A 16,320-nucleotide genomic window follows, 5' to 3' on the forward strand; every position below is an offset into this window, starting at 1 on the left:
TCCTCAGTGTAGGATACTCTCTTTTGATGTGAGCCGTCGTGCACTGTGGTAAAACTTCTGCTTGACTGATCTGTGATCCACTGTGACTTGATCCCTATGGAGAAAGAGCCCTGGAGAAAAGAACATGGAACCATATTTTTCTATCATTAACAATGGAAATATTTTAACAAAGGTTAACAATTGGCAGTTAATATTTTATACAGCATTTAATGTTTGCCTTTTCCCACGTGAGACTTCAGTGTTGTAGCATAACCTGACTATGGTCCAAATAACCCCTAGTGTCCCTCCAGCCTCAGCACCTCAGAAGCACTCATGTCCCACCTCCCTCCCCTGTCACCCCCCACCCCTACCTCCCTCCCCTGTCTCCTTAACCCCCCCCTCTGTCTCCTTCACCCCCCCTCTGTCTCCTTCACCCCACCCCACACCTCTGTGTCCTTCACCCCCCCCCCCCCTCTGTCTCCTTCACCCCCCCCCTCTGTCTCCTTCACCCCCCCCTCTGTCTCCTTCACCCCCCCCCCCCACTATGTCTCCTTCACCCCCCCCACTCTGTCTCCTTCACCCTCCCCACTCTGTCTCCTTAACCCCCCCCCTCTGTCTCCTTCAACCTCCCCACTCTGTCTCCTTCACCCCCCCCCCACTCTGTCTCCTTCACCCCCCCCTCCCCCCTCTCTCTGTCTCCTTCACCCCCCCCCCCCCCCCTCTCTCTCCTGTGGCCCATCCTTTAAGATCATCACTAACCCCGGCCCCACCTGCTCTCCTGGTCGGCCCGGTGGAAAGTGGACGTGTAAGGAGGGACTCATGACCAGCCTCGCCGGTCTTTAGCCTGTCATTGTGTGCTCCTGTGCACTGAGCTGTGAGGCCTGGCTAAGCACACTGCAGCCTGCAGTCAGCAGATGGCCCGTGCAGTGCAGTGCAGGTCTATGCTTGCCTCGTGGAGGGACAAAGCTGACTGGAGAGTGTGTCATACCACTCCCATGAATATCAGTCATCGAGGCAGGTTACTCTGGGGTTGTTGTTTGTGTGTGGCTTTAAAAAAAACTCCACAACAAATAACATTTAAATGTACTGATAATACTGGGTAATGTATTTTTCTGCTGTGCTTGAAATGATTTGAATCAGAGAGATGAAGATATTTGAAAACAAACACATAGTGCCACAGACTGACAGATACTGTATGTAACCATGTTGCGACAATTGAGGTGGAACCTGATCCTGGTTACAAAACTGAAAATGCTTTAAAATGCAGTGTACAATTTTTGTGGCAATTGCCTTTGATAACTATGCCCTAAAATGTCCAACCAAGTGTGTATAAAATTGTAGCACGTGAGCTTGTGTCATGAACTTGAAAATCTACATGTCATTTATAAAGACCAAACTGGTTTAGACATCTCACTATTCTCCTTCAAGAGACACCACATCATCACTGCATCTGCTTTTTAAACAGTCGGTAAGTCACAATATTTTTATCAATTCGGCTGGTATTTTTCACACCCAGAAAGACTTATGTATAATGTAATGTTTTCAGTGAGACTTATTTGAATAATTGATGGTGTCCTTTTATTTGATTTTATTAGAAAAAGTAAAACGAAAACTAAACATGTCATTTAGTGTAGGATACTGATACAGATAGATAAGGACGAGGATAATTAATTATGAATTAATCAGTACTCACAGTCTTAGCAGAGAATATTGAAGGTTTTTGAGATCGGGTACACCTTCTTATTATCATAGCCTCGGGTAAAATAGCCCCACACCTTGTGATAACAAAGGATAATAGGGAGTTATGCATATTTGGTTTAGGTCTACAATGAGTTATATTGCCTGAGCGACTGCTACCTGAGTAAATGATTTAGTAGTGGTTATGTTCTTTACTAAAGTTGTTTTTCCCTTTGCAGCCAAATATAACTCTATTGAAGAGTAACTGATAACATGTACTGTACATCTCATTGGTTACTCTTCAATACAGCTTTATGTATTTTTAGAACCCAGTTTCTGCTTGAGTGGTTTCGACTTATTGAAGCTGGTCTGAAACTGAAAACAAAACCAACAATAAACTATAGATGATGAAAAGGAAAATAAAACTTTGAAGTTTCAGGAACTGCATTTTTTGTTTCAGGTACACAAATAGCCACTCTACAGGTTAGACCTGCTATGCATAACCATTCAACCACGAGAGTAGCTATGTCAAGCAAGTGTACGAATAAATGACTGTGCTTGATCGGAAAGACTGGTATTATGATTGAACAACCTATGAAGAACATATCATATGACATGGCGCCCAGGCTCCTGTATGGTCATTGACTTAGTCACTGATCTGCAAATTTGCACTATTCTACTGTACTCCACTTAGGTTAGAATAGGTTATAGGGTTGAAACAGGTTTTATGTGCATTTAGGGTTAGTATCGTGTACTCTTTATTGTTATCTGTAATTTAGGAAGTTTTAGTATTAGGGTTAGTATAGTCGATCATTTATTGCTATCTGTATATTTAGAAAGTTTCACCTTTTTAAGCTCAGCATAGATGTAAATTATGTTCTGTGTACTTATATGTTATGTTATGCCAAGTGCTTGCGTTGTCTTGTCTTAAGAATTTCAGTGCCCAGTCTAACCTTGTGTTGTTCTGTGTAACTGACAAGTAAAAGACTTGAACTTGAACATGGGACACGAGTGTCCCCTTTTCAGGTGTTGATCTAACTGAGAAACGTCCTCCCCCACCATGAGTCTGGGTCATGTCCCCCGTCCCCTCCCCGCCTGTGTCCTATAAAGCATGTCTTGGGAGTGAATCCACCAGGTCTGTGTGTGTCTGTGTACTCCCAGCAGGACTCTGGGTCGTGATGGCGTCTGTGTCAGTCAGTTCTGGTCTGAACAAGACCCTGCGGCAGCACTACCTGTCTCTCCCTCAGAGGGGCTTGTGTCAGGTCACCTACGTCTGGGTCGACGGCTCTGGGGAGGGGCTGCGCAACAAGACTCGAACCCTGGACAGAGAACCTCAAGGACTGGATGGTAACCACTCTCAGTCCTATCTTATCTCATCGTGAACTAGTTTGACTGTATAAAAGGTTTTGGGCTCAATTATTTTTGGCTAACATTTTGGGGATCTGAATTTCACCATTCGATTTTGAGCAGCCTGAATTTAGTTTTAATACAATTTCAAATAAATTAAGCATGAATTGTAATGTTTATAATTTTTTTATCAGAATTTTACTGTTTGAATTTGAGGAACCTGAATTTCTGAACCTTGAATTTTTTGATCAGATAATTGTTTACATTGAAATAAATTCACATTTAAATTTTAAAGCGGTGAATTCAAAACCAACAAATTCGGTGGTGTTTGTTTAGTTGATATATTTATATATATATATTTTATTTTTTTGTATCTATTGGCAGATATTCCGGAATGGAACTTTGACGGTTCCAGCACCTTACAGGCCAAGGGTTCTAACAGTGACATGTACCTGAACCCAGTGTGCATATTCAGGGATCCTTTCACACTTGACCCCAACAAACTGGTTCTGTGTGAGGTGCTCGAACACACCCGCCTCCCTGCTGGTACTGTAAACCTGTTCTGAAGAATTGTATCTTTTCTTTTTGGGGGGAGGGGGGGGGGGGGCTCTCACTCTCTAAGCGAGTAAACAAGTTCCTTGTTATGTCTTAAAACATTTAAAATATTATTGTTCATGTATGTGAAAGTCCATCAGAGGAATCTCTTTTCCTCCCTGTCTCCACTGGACAGAGACTAACCTGCGCTCAGACTGTAACAAGGTGATGGAGAAGGTGAAGGAGCACATTCCCTGGTTTGGAATGGAGCAAGAGTACACTTTCCTGGGGACAGATGGACGCCCCTATGGCTGGCCCTCAAATGGATTCCCTGCTCCCCAAGGTGAGTTACATAAACCCACAACTTTGGAGATAAAACTGTGATGAAGTTCAAACATAACTTAGTGGAAATATCTGTAGAATTACAAATATGCATAAGTCATAGGACGTTGTAGAATGTGACTTCCTTGTCTTGTCTACCTCATTCCTGTTGCTGTTCAAGGCCCATACTACTGCAGCGTCGGTGCAGACTGTGCCTACGGCAGGGACATTGTGGAGTGCCACTACAAGGCATGTCTCTACGCTGGGGTCAAAATCTGTGGAACCAACGCAGAGGTTATGCCTTCACAGGTAAAACCTCATCTGATTGTCACTGTGTTCTGCCCATGAACAAAATATAATGCTCTGTTCTCTTTTTCAAACTCCCTCCCTCCCTCCCCCCCCTTCTGGTTCTCCTGGCAGTGGGAGTTCCAGGTGGGTCCTTGTGAGGGGATTGAGATGGGAGACCACCTGTGGATGGCCCGTTTCCTGCTCCACCGCGTGAGCGAAGACTTTGGGGTTGTGGCTTCCTTGGACCCTAAACTGATGACGGGGAACTGGAATGGGGCGGGTTGCCATACCAACGTCAGCACCAAAGACATGAGGGCAGAGGGAGGACTGCAGTGAGTAGTACACACAAAAATACAGACACACACACACCATAACGGCACAAAATAACACTCATGCAAACTCATGCTCTATGTTCATACTGGCAGCACAGTCTGAGTGCAATTCATCAATATGAAGAAAACAGTAGTCAAATGTTTTGGATAGTTTTTACCACAAAAATCTGACTTTCCTTTTGGTATTGCTAATAAGAGAACTGGCTTGAAACAAATAGATAAAACTCTGTACTGCAGCTATGAGATTACTTACAGCTCAGTTCCTCTTCTGTGGCGGCCAGGTACATCGAGCAGGCCATAGAGAAGCTTAGCACTCGACACGCGGAGCACATCAAGGTGTACGACCCTCACAACGGCCAGGACAACATGAGGCGTCTCACCGGCCTCCACGAGACCTCCAGCATCCTCGACTTCTCTGCCGGCTTGGCCAATCGTGGGGCTAGCATCCGAATCCCTCGTCAGGTGGGTCAAGAGAGGAGGGGCTACTTTGAAGACCGCCGCCCCTCCGCCAACTGTGACCCGTATGTTGTGACGGCCGCCATAGCACGCACCTGCCTGCTGGATGAAGAGGAAGATGAAATATAAGACCTCATAAAGGTCATGTTCTGTAAATGGATTCTGAATCTATGTACTTCACCTGCTATCAGATTTGTTATTAACTGTGATATTTATTTTCTGATCCCAGGAGCTGGAAATTCCTTGATAAGATATATGGTACGATTCCAGTCTAATAGGTATTTCTGATATCAGTATGATTACTGTCCTGTAATAGTCATTGTTTTAATTCCAAAATAATAAAAAGGTGTTTCAGATGATGTGAGATCACTAGATTTTAGCTTACAGCCTGAGTGTGAACATTCTTAGAATCAGATGATCACCAAGGTTAGGTCGCGTCCTTTTGGGATGCCTACCTTACATCTGGGAGTCAGGTGGCTGAGCGGTTAGGGAATCGGTCTCGTAATCAGAAGGTTGCCGGATTGATTCCCGGCTGTGCCCAATGACGTTGTGTCCTTGGGCAAGGCACTTCACCCTACTTGCCTCGGGCGAATGTCCCTGTACTTACTGTAAGTCGCTCTGGATAAGAGCGTCTGCTAAATGACTAAATGTGAAATGTAGGTTCCCACCCCTGACCAGCACACACCAACATGCACACCAGTCATGGTTCCTTTAAGAAAAGACCGACAGACCTTACTGGTTTGGGACAAACTGGACTTGTCAGTTTGTTTTCTGTGCTGTGTTGTTATTAACATGTGACTGGACCTCTGTCTTATTTTAATGGTGAGTCAAAGGTGTTTTGTCATGCGCACGCCTGTTAAACATTCCTGACTTCACCGGTAGAACTGGCAATACCTCAATTGGCGCCCTCTGAGTTCTCAACATTTATTTATTTTCACTCTTTGACATTGTGAGTGGCTTCTTCTATAAGGACAAAAGCCCTGCAACAAACAAATATGTAATATCTTAAAGCCGTTAAAATGTACCTGTTGAAACCTTGCTTACTTGGCCCCCTAGTGGCCAGGTCATTGGTTTTAGCACCTGTGGACCATTGAGATACTGTAATCTAGCTTTGTTGGCTGCTTTAGTGTTCTCAATGATAAACTTATAAGACTTTAATAATAATAGTAAGATTGCATTAAAATCTATCTTAGACTCGAGCTGCCTTTGCCTTAGCTGTGCATAGCTGCGGGACAAGCCTCATTTGTGCATTGGAAGAACCAGGGCCATGGTGGCCATTTAATGGCCTTTCTTTTTAAGCTTTTCAGAAAGCTTTACTCCTCATCTAAAACGTAGATTTTCTTTTTAATTAAAATGTTATGTTGTAGGTTTACATGTTGAGAAAATATATGTATACATTTATTTAAATGCAAACTGATCTCTCTGAGGCATGGAAATATTGATGCAAAAACAAAAAAATGGCAGACAGATACCTTTGTTGATAAAATAAAAAAAAAATGTACGGAAATACACGGTATATTTTGTGTCTAGCATTGTATTCCTTGTAGCACAACTGAAGTATCCCTAGAATTGTTATCCTAAATGGTCCGGTATGTTGAAAGGTAGAACTCAAGCCAATCACAATAGCTTGCCCATCTGCATACCGTGCCATATAAAAGCCACGACAAGTTTGAGCACCTCAGTCTTCTTCTGGAGTTCCCACATCACTTCATCTGATCACCAACGGTAAGTCACTAGTTTTTTTTGTGTGTAATATCTCAGGTATTTCCTTACAAGCTAAATTGCTTTTGAATGGCAAGTTTACCTATAAAGCATGTCTTGGAGTGAATCCACCAGGTCTGTCTGTGTCCCCCCAGCAGGACTCTGGGTCGTGATGGCGTCTGTGTCAGTCAGTTCTGGTCTGAACAAGACCCTGCGGCAGCACTACCTGTCTCTCCCTCAGAGGGGCTTGTGTCAGGTCACCTACGTCTGGGTCGACGGCTCTGGGGAGGGGCTGCGCAACAAGACTCGAACCCTGGACAGAGAACCCCAAGGACTGGAGGGTAAACACTCTGTGTACAGTCCTGTGTGGACTGGTTTTACTGTGTGGTTAAAATACCTTAAAATGTGTTTAGAATCTATTGGTAGATAGATATAGCACAAGTCCAGTAGTAAATTTAATTGCATTCTGTAGTATAAAATAGCTTTTCCAAGAATATGAACGGTGTTATGAAGGACTTACCATTTAAGCTTCTTCGGGGGCAATAAAAGCTATTTGTCCCCCCAAAAACAATTACATTTCCAAAATGACTAATTGTTACTATTATTGGTTTTAGAACGTGTTTTGTCATGCTGAAGTTGGCCTTGACATTTTTGATTATTTTGTTTCCATTTTGTTGTTGTTGTTCTATTGCTAGACATTCCGGAATGGAATTTTTTCTTTTTGGCCGACGTGGAGGACAGGTCTAACAGTGACAAGTACCTGAACCCAGTGTGCATATTCAGGGACCCTTTCACACTAGACCCCAACAAACTGGTTCTGTGTGAGGTGCTCGAACACACCCGCCTCCCTACTGGTACTGTAAACCTGTTTTTTAAAGCTTTTTTATCCTGGAAGAAAGATCCTTCCTTCCCTTTTCTTAGCAAAAATAAACTCCTAATCATATGGGAACAATAACATAAAAGTCCTTATAAATGAATCTATCACAACGCATGTGACAGTTGGTCTGAGGAATCTCGTCTCCTTCCTGGGCAGAGACTAACCTGCGCTCAGACTGTAACAAGGTGATGGAGAAGGTGAAGGAGCACATTCCCTGGTTTGGAATGGAGCAAGAGTACACTTTCCTGGGGACAGATGGACGCCCCTATGGCTGGCCCTCAAATGGATTCCCTGCTCCCCAAGGTGAGTTACATAAACCCACCATTTCTTTACTTTGGAGTAAAGTTAGGGTTAAGGCTTATGAATGAATTAAAACTCTTAGACAATCTTAGACATGAAATATGCATGACATTCAATGACATGGAAGTTTCAGTATCTTAATGAATCTCTCACTTCCCTTGTTCTTTGGTCTTCATGTTCAAGGCCCATACTACTGCAGCGTCGGTGCAGACTGTGCCTACGGCAGGGACATTGTGGAGTGCCACTACAAGGCATGTCTCTATGCTGGAGTCAAAATCTGTGGGACCAATGCAGAGACCATGCCTTCACAGGTACAGTAAACCTAATGATCTAATGTAGTTACTGTGCTCAATACTGATGTTACTGCTCCTGCTGCTTTACAAGATCTGACTGACATTTTTATGCTTTCACACAGCCGATTTGTTTTTTGTGTTTCGTCTCAATCATTCCCCTGCTGTCTTCCATTGACCCTCCCTCCTTCCCTCTTTCCCTCCTTCCCTCCTTCCCTCCTTCCCTCTTTCCCTCCTTCCCTCCCTCCCTCCCTCCTTCCTTTCTTTTTCTTTCTTTCTTTCTTCCCTCCCTCCCTCCCTCCCTCCCTCCCTCCCTCCCTCCCTCCCTCCCTCCCTCCCTCCTTCCTTCCTTCCTTCCTTCCTTCCTTCCTTCCTTCCTTCCTTCCCTCTCTCCTTCCCTCTCTCCCTCCCTCCCTCCCTCCCTCCCTCCTTCCCTCTCTCCCTTCCTCCTTCCCTCCCTCCCTCCCTCCCTCCCTCCCTCCTTCCCTCTCTCCCTTCCTCCTTCCCTCCCTCCCTCCCTCCTTCCCTCCCTCCTTCCCTCCCTCCCTCCCTCCCTCCCTCCCTCCTTTCTTTCTTTCTTTCTTTCTTCCTTCCTTCTTCCTTCCTTCCTTCCTTCCTTCCTTCCTTCCTTCCTTCCTTCCCTCCCTCCCTCCTTCCTTCCTTCCCTCCCTCCCTCCCTCCCTCCCTCCCTCCCTCCCCCCCTTCTGGTTCTCCTGGCAGTGGGAGTTCCAGGTGGGTCCTTGTGAGGGGATTGAGATGGGAGACCACCTGTGGATGGCCCGTTTCCTGCTCCACCGCGTGAGCGAAGACTTTGGGGTCGTGGCTTCCTTGGACCCTAAACCGATGACGGGTGACTGGAATGGGGCGGGTTGCCATACCAACTTCAGCACCAAAGACATGAGGGCAGAGGGAGGACTGCAGTGAGTAGTACACACAAAAATACAGACACACACACACCATAACGGCACAAAATAACACTCATGCAAACTCATGCTCTATGTTCATACTGGGAGTACAGTCTGAGTGCAATACGAAGAACACAGTAGTCAAATGTTTTGAATTGTTTTTACCACAAAAAACTGACTTTCCTTTTGGAATTGCTATTAAGAGAACTGGCTTGAAACAAATAGATAAAACTCTGTACTGCAGCTATGAGATTACTTACAGCTCAGTTCCTCTTCTGTGGCGGCCAGGTACATCGAGCAGGCCATAGAGAAGCTTAGCACTCGACACGCGGAGCACATCAAGGTGTACGACCCTCACAACGGCCAGGACAACATGAGGCGTCTCACCGGCCTCCATTGGACCTCCAACATCCACGACTTCTCTGCCGGCGTGGCCAATCGTGGGGCGAGCATCCGCATCCCTCGTCAGGTGGGTCAGGAGAGGAGGGGCTACTTTGAAGACCGCCGCCCCTCCGCCAACTGTGACCCGTATGCTGTGACGGCTGCCATCGCACGCACCTGCCTGCTGGATGAAGAGGAAGATGAAATATAAGACCTTATTGTTTATAAAGGTCATGCACCGCATAATGAAGCCTTAATGAGTGCTTTACCTGATATCATACATTAAAAAGAAAAATCTCTTGATTTCACTCTTTCATATATCATTCATATATCTTGTGTACCTGGACAGTTTATTAAGACTGCTTTTCTAAATTACACTTTCTTGAACTTTAGTTCTCGTTACAGGATAGCCATTAACAAATTTATAGTTTTCAGATAATTTTCCACACTTTTAAAATGTAGTATAATTTTATTACAAGTGATATTGTTATATATTCAGTGCTTTGGATTGGACACATTAAAACTGTGTTCCATTTGACAAGATTCATGTATTCTGTCAAAGGACCACTAGGGAGAGACAGACACAACAGAAACTCTCACAAGGCCTAAATGACAAAACTTAGTTTCATATGATCACACTCCCTGAACGGTTACATTCTCCTAAAATGTATGTGGTGGTCTTGTCTAGTCGTGGGTGCTACATTAGGCAAAAATGTATATTTTCGTTTCTGGCAGGAATTAGATTCTGTGTAAAAGTCATGCTGAAATCTTATGATATACATCCACAACTTATGAAGTGTCAGGGAACAGGTTCTATAAAAGATTGACCAGATCGCTACTTGATTATAGACGGTTACTGTAATATATCCCACAATTCCAACTCCACTGTAAGCACTTCTTACTTATGATGGATTCACAGTTGGACACATGGACTTCCTGTTAAGGTTGTTTATTTACAGATACACGAGGCTTCTCTGACTGGGGTAGTTCGAACAGGGCTAGCTAGAAATGATTAGAATTCAAATTCTATAAGCCTGAAGATATTTCACTACATGCTGGTTTCATCAGACAGGATCAGTGTAATTTCCATGGATACCAGTGGTAACTTGGCAACCACCGCGTCTGTTGTCAAGGGAGCATCTGTCTCATCCCACATGTGTTGTCCTTTGGCTTTCTGTGGGTAGTGTGAGGAAATGATAGCATTATACTGCTGATCAATGCTGCTATACCAATCAATATCTAATATGAATATGTAAACACACATGTTTTGTAATGCTAATAACTAAGATACAAATATTGAATGTGATCAATTGATTTAATAAAGTAACAGATAAGAAACATTGAAATGTAACTTTGGTGTGTGGACAAGAATGCAGATGTCAGGCAAACTGACTTGGGAGGCGAGTTTGTGACGCTCAGGGACTGGTGTGAGCACAATGAGCTAGTCAGCTCATGGGAGTAAAAGTGTCAACTTGGGAGATAAGGTGATGCTGGGAACATAACTCTTCTCTGCTTCAGGACGAGTCAGACCGGACAGTTCTTACTATGGATAATATGCCCCCTTCCCCTGGAGACCCTGCCCCCCCCCCCCCCTTCTCACTGGATGCCCCCTTCCCCTGGAGACTCTGCCCCCCCCCCCCCTTCTCACTGGATGCCCCCTTCTCCTTGGAGCCCATCTGCCCCTTTACATCATCTGACCTAGGAGTGGTCTTACCCTCTCCCCTTCCCCTTGAAGACCCCACCCCGTATATCATCAGGACCTCGAGATGACCTGCTCTCAACTCTGGAGAACTCAAACCCCCCCCCCCCCCCTTGGATTGCATCAGACCTGTGGGTCTCGTCCACCCCCCTCCCTGAACAACACCAGACCTGTGGGTCTTCTCTGCCCCCTCCCTCTCCTAACATCACCAGGTCCGTGGACTGCCCACCTTGCGCCAGCATGAACGCCCTGGACATTTAATTGGTTAACAATAGCCACCCCAAGGTCTCCTGACCAATGGCCACTCACCAGACCTCCCTCTTTGGGGAGTACAAGATCTGTCACCCAAGGGCGGGGAGACAGAACTTGGGAGGGGCAGAACTTTCTCTGATATTCTGTCACGACCACTTTCTCAACGAAGGCCTTCGTTCGTTCTAATCTTATACTCTGTTTTGGTGGGATGACTGCTGTTGCATCATCGACTGATTCATTGTACTAGACTACGGACATCTTGGTGTATTGTTTTCATTATGTATCTTGTGATTGCATCATTACTAATTAAACTACAAATAACTTGGTCCGATGCTTAACCGTGCATCATTCTCCCTCTCAACACCCAGTTTACACTATCCTTAACAATTGGTGACCTTCCGACGTGCCTGGGTGAGAGATCTGGACGAGAGGTCCCTGAGAAGGGGACCCCAGCCGGCAGGAGCGGGACAGCTGTGGTTCACTGACACTCACTTGGATATCCACAAAAATAAGGTAAGCAGAGCCTGTTTAAACGAAATCTGCATAGCTTAGGACTTTAGCTTTTAGGAGTGAGTGTCTTTAAACTGCACTGTACTGTGACTCTGGGCTGCACACTTTGAATCAAATTGTCCATAGAGAGATTAACGTTGATGCAAACTCAATGATACATTTGTAATTGTGAAACGAGGTGAGGTCTGGCAGAATGTGGCACTGTGACAGGAGCGCTCGGCAGTTTCTACGTGGTACGGGGCGTTGCCTGGCAGTGGTCACACTGACGGGAACACCTGGCTGTTTCTAATTGTGTCTATTGTGAAACGAGGTGAGGTCTGGCAGAATGTGGCACTGTGACAGGAGCGCTCGGCAGTTTCTACGTGGTACGGGGCGTTGCCTGGCAGTGGTCACACTGTGACGGGAACACCTGGCTGTTTCTAAGTGTGTCTATTGGAAAACGAGGTGGGGTCCGGCAGAATGCGGCACTGTGACGGGAGCACCTGGCTGTTTGAGATAGACGTAAATAATATGTTTGTGGAGATTTAAGGAGTAGCAAACCTCTTTTTCTTGCTTTCTCTCTCTTTCTCCCTATCTACTGCATTGCTGGAATGGGCTATGCCGAGGTTCGAGCAGGGCACATTTCACAAGCAGACTCTCTCTCTTTCTTGCTCTCTCTCCCTTTCTCTCTATTGCATTGTCGGGATGGGGCCATGCCGAGGTTCGAGCATGGCGCATTTTAGACAAGCTCTCTCTCTCTCCCTTTCTCTCGCTCTCTCTCTCTCGCTATCTCTTAGCATTGTTGGGTTAATAATGTGTATCTCTCCCTTTCTTGCTCTCTCTCCCTTTCTCTCTATTGCATTGTCGGGATGGGGCCATGCCGAGGTTCGAGCATGGCGCATTTTAGACAAGCTCTCTCTCTCTCCCTTTCTCTCGCTCTCTCTCTCTCTCTCTCTCTCTCGCTATCTCTTAGCATTGTTGGGTTAATAATGTGTATCTCTCCCTTTCTTGCTCTCTCTCCCTTTCTCTCTATTGCATTGTCGGGATGGGGCCATGCCGAGGTTCGAGCATGGCGCATTTTAGACAAGCTCTCTCTCTCTCCCTTTCTCTCGCTCTCTCTCTCTCTCTCTCGCTATCTCTTAGCATTGTTGGGTTAATAATGTGTATCTCTCCCCTCGCACCTTTCCCCTCCCCTCTCCTCTCCTCTCACCCCTCCCCTCTCACACACTCTCCCTTCACACACCTCCCCTCCCTTCCCTTCCCCTCTCCTCTCCTCCCCTCTCCTCTCCTCCCCTCTCCACTCCTCTCCTCTCCTTTCTCCTCTCCTCTCCCTTCACACATCTCCCCTCAACTCCCTACCCCTCCAACCCCTACCCTCTCACACACTCTCTCACTCTCGCCCTCTCTCTCTCGCTCTCCCCACCTCCCCTCTCCTCTCCTCCCCCCTCCTCTCCTCTCTCCCCTCCCCTCCCCCCCTCACACACTCTCTCCCTTCACACACCTCCCCTCAACTCCCAACCCCTCCCCTCCAACCCCTCCCCTCTCACACACCCTCTCGTCTCTCCCTTCACACACCTCACCTCCCCACCACTCCCCTCTCACACACTCTCTCCCTTCACACACCTCCCCACCCCTCTCCTCCCCTCCCCTCTCTTGCACTACACACACTCTCTCTCTCTCTCTCTCTCTCTATGTCTCTCTCTCTCTTTACCTCTCTCTGGTCAAGGAGCTGAGACCTACCGGTGCCAACTAAACTCCTTGTCTCTCTCTCTCTCTCTCTCTCTCTCTCTCTCTCTCTCTCTCTAATACTGATGTGTATGTATGGATCTTTGAGACTCTACCCACAGCTACGACCAGCAACAGGTTACAATTATTTTGGTGGTTGGCATTGACTGGTGACAGTGGGTTGCAGCTGTTACTAGCCTGGATCCGGCTGGTGGCAGTTGGGTGGTTGGTGAGCTCAGACTGGTGGTGGATTATATTATTGCAGTTGTGTTTTGTCTGTGGCTCCGACTGGTGGTGGATGGCATTATTGCAGTTCTATTTTGTCTGGCTCCGACTAGTGGTACATGGCATTACTACAGCTGTTATTGTTTGATTCCAACCAGTGGTGGAACAACAAGTATTTATGGTCAGACGTGACCTTGCTATCTGTGTGTGTCTGTTATGTTTGCCTTATGTTGCCTATATGTATCTGTCATGTTTGTTTTATGTCTGTTTCAAACAAGAGAAAATTATGTTTATGTGTCTTTAAGGAGAGGACAAATGGAGTGGCGTCCATCGCACGTTGAATTAAGGCCAGGTTATAAAATATTAGACTGGTGGCAGACCAAATACACAGTCAACCCAGATACTGGGTTTAAAGAAGGCAGCGGTAAAAAAGACCCCACAACCAACAGAAGAGTGGCATTAACTGAGGAAGAATACAAACTTGTGTTTGCAGGATCGCTGCAGTGCATAAACAAGGAGGAAATAAAAGAACAGTATCCAGCACAAGCAGAATATTTCGAGAAGCTGGCATCACAAATTATAGTCGAACCTTCACACTTGCAGCCAATCTAGGGCAGCAGGCACAGTGTTATCTGGAGGAAATTGTGGAATTTGAAGTTCACTCAGAGATCGAGCGTTTCTGTGAGGCTACAAGTGGACAGGACTGGAGCGACGGCTGTCGCTAGGGCCATGTTCTCTTTCCTCACGGCATTATCTTTTGAACCCCTTTACTTTCACTAATCACGTCCTTATTTACACTGGGACATATCTTAATCAGTAATGTCCAGTTTGATTGTTATTCAATGTTCTCAAATTTATTTTATTACAATTCTAAAAGCTTGGCTAAAGTTGTATGTATGTGGTGAAGGGGACCTGTGAGTATGTTCAGGTCTGCCGTGGGTACATGGATGTCGAATGTCCACTCTGCGGAGTGACGGTGGGTTTTCCCCTATAACATCATTAGGGTTTTCCCACTGTGTCCAGTGTGTCCACACCACTTGGCCATAACGCTGCATAGTCTCATTATTATCGTTCTAAGCATTGTGTTCCTTAACGGGATATTTTAAATTTTGTGTTAGTTGTCACACCCTTTAAAGGGTGTGAAAGGAGGGATTCCATGAAAACTTTAAAATATCCTGTCCGAATTAACAGTTTCTTTCTACATGTATTGACTCTTTTAATGTTCTGTTTAACAGATTGACTGATCGTAAGGCGTCACACCCTTTAGAGGGTGTGAAAGGAGGGTGAGTTCTAGAAAAAAAAAAAGTCATATATATCTTCCTGTAATCTGACTGACTGTTTCTTATTGCTCATCTGAACTAACCTCCATTGTTTGCTCACACAGGTTCATAATATTTTAAATTTGTGTAGTCACACCCTTTAAAGGGTGTGAAAGGAGGGATCCATGAAAACTTTAAAAATATTAAATTTTGACTGTTTTGATGACCATATGCGCATGTTTAACCTAGTTATCGACTGATTTTGCATTTTAACATCTAGTTTGACTGTATTTTGGTTCATTGCTTAAGTGTTTTACGCATGTTTAACCTAGTTAACAACTGATTTGCCTTTACTGCCAGACTGGTATATTTTGAATTTGTGTTGTCACACCCTTTAGAGGGTGTGAAAGGAGGGATCCATGAAACTTTAAAATATCCAGTTTTAATGTTGACACCACATAGTGGTGTCAAAGGAGGGATTGTGAGGAAATGATAGCATTATACTGCTGATCAATGCTGCTATACCAATCAATATCTAATATGAATATGTAAACACACATGTTTTGTAATGCTAATAACTAAGATACAAATATTGAATGTGATCAATTGATTTAATAAAGTAACAGATAAGAAACATTGAAATGTAACTTTGGTGTGTGGACAAGAATGCAGATGTCAGGCAAACTGACTTGGGAGGCGAGTTTGTGACGCTCAGGGACTGGTGTGAGCACAATGAGCTAGTCAGCTCATGGGAGTAAAAGTGTCAACTTGGGAGATAAGGTGATGCTGGGAACATAACTCTTCTCTGCTTCAGGACGAGTCAGACCGGACAGTTCTTACTATGGATAATATGCCCCCTTCCCCTGGAGACCCTGCCCCCCCCCCCCCCCTTCTCACTGGATGCCCCCTTCCCCTGGAGACTCTGCCCCCCCCCCCCTTCTCACTGGATGCCCCCTTCTCCTTGGAGCCCATCTGCCCCTTTACATCATCTGACCTAGGAGTGGTCTTACCCTCTCCCCTTCCCCTTGAAGACCCCACCCCGTATATCATCAGGACCTCGAGATGACCTGCTCTCAACTCTGGAGAACTCAAACCCCCCCCCCCCCCCTTGGATTGCATCAGACCTGTGGGTCTCGTCCACCCCCCTCCCTGAACAACACCAGACCTGTGGGTCTTCTCTGCCCCCTCCCTCTCCTAACATCACCAGGTCCGTGGACTGCCCACCTTGCGCCAGCATGAACGCCCTGGACATTTAATTGGTTAACAATAGCCACCCCAAGGTC

At 45.6% G+C, this 16,320-nt stretch overlaps 2 protein-coding genes across 4 annotated transcripts; both read left to right on the forward strand.

The window, feature by feature from the left end:
* Nucleotides 1–745: 745 nt before the first annotated feature.
* Nucleotides 746–5,293, forward strand: LOC124484587 (glutamine synthetase-like). Of its 3 annotated transcripts, none has more exons than XM_047045564.1 (7): nt 746–1,447; nt 2,818–3,003; nt 3,388–3,549; nt 3,734–3,880; nt 4,040–4,167; nt 4,279–4,478; nt 4,760–5,293. In XM_047045564.1, the coding sequence occupies exons 2-7, from the start codon at nt 2,835–2,837 to the stop codon at nt 5,061–5,063; spliced, it is 1,110 nt and encodes a 369-aa protein (XP_046901520.1). In that variant the 5' UTR covers nt 746–1,447; nt 2,818–2,834; the 3' UTR covers nt 5,064–5,293. The 3 variants fall into 3 exon arrangements, with proteins under 3 accessions (XP_046901520.1, XP_046901522.1, XP_046901521.1); XM_047045566.1 differs by having other exon boundaries at nt 4,040–4,107; XM_047045565.1 differs by having other exon boundaries at nt 2,821–3,003.
* A 1,501-nt stretch (nt 5,294–6,794) lies between these two features.
* On the forward strand, nt 6,795–9,622 carry LOC124484614 (glutamine synthetase-like). The gene is made up of 6 exons (XM_047045605.1): nt 6,795–6,976; nt 7,331–7,489; nt 7,669–7,815; nt 7,996–8,123; nt 8,823–9,022; nt 9,296–9,622. The coding sequence occupies exons 1-6, from the start codon at nt 6,808–6,810 to the stop codon at nt 9,597–9,599; spliced, it is 1,107 nt and encodes a 368-aa protein (XP_046901561.1). The 5' UTR covers nt 6,795–6,807; the 3' UTR covers nt 9,600–9,622.
* Nucleotides 9,623–16,320: the final 6,698 nt, after the last annotated feature.

This window comes from Hypomesus transpacificus, chromosome 22 (assembly GCF_021917145.1).
Source record: "Hypomesus transpacificus isolate Combined female chromosome 22, fHypTra1, whole genome shotgun sequence".
Lineage (NCBI taxonomy): Eukaryota > Metazoa > Chordata > Actinopteri > Osmeriformes > Osmeridae > Hypomesus > Hypomesus transpacificus.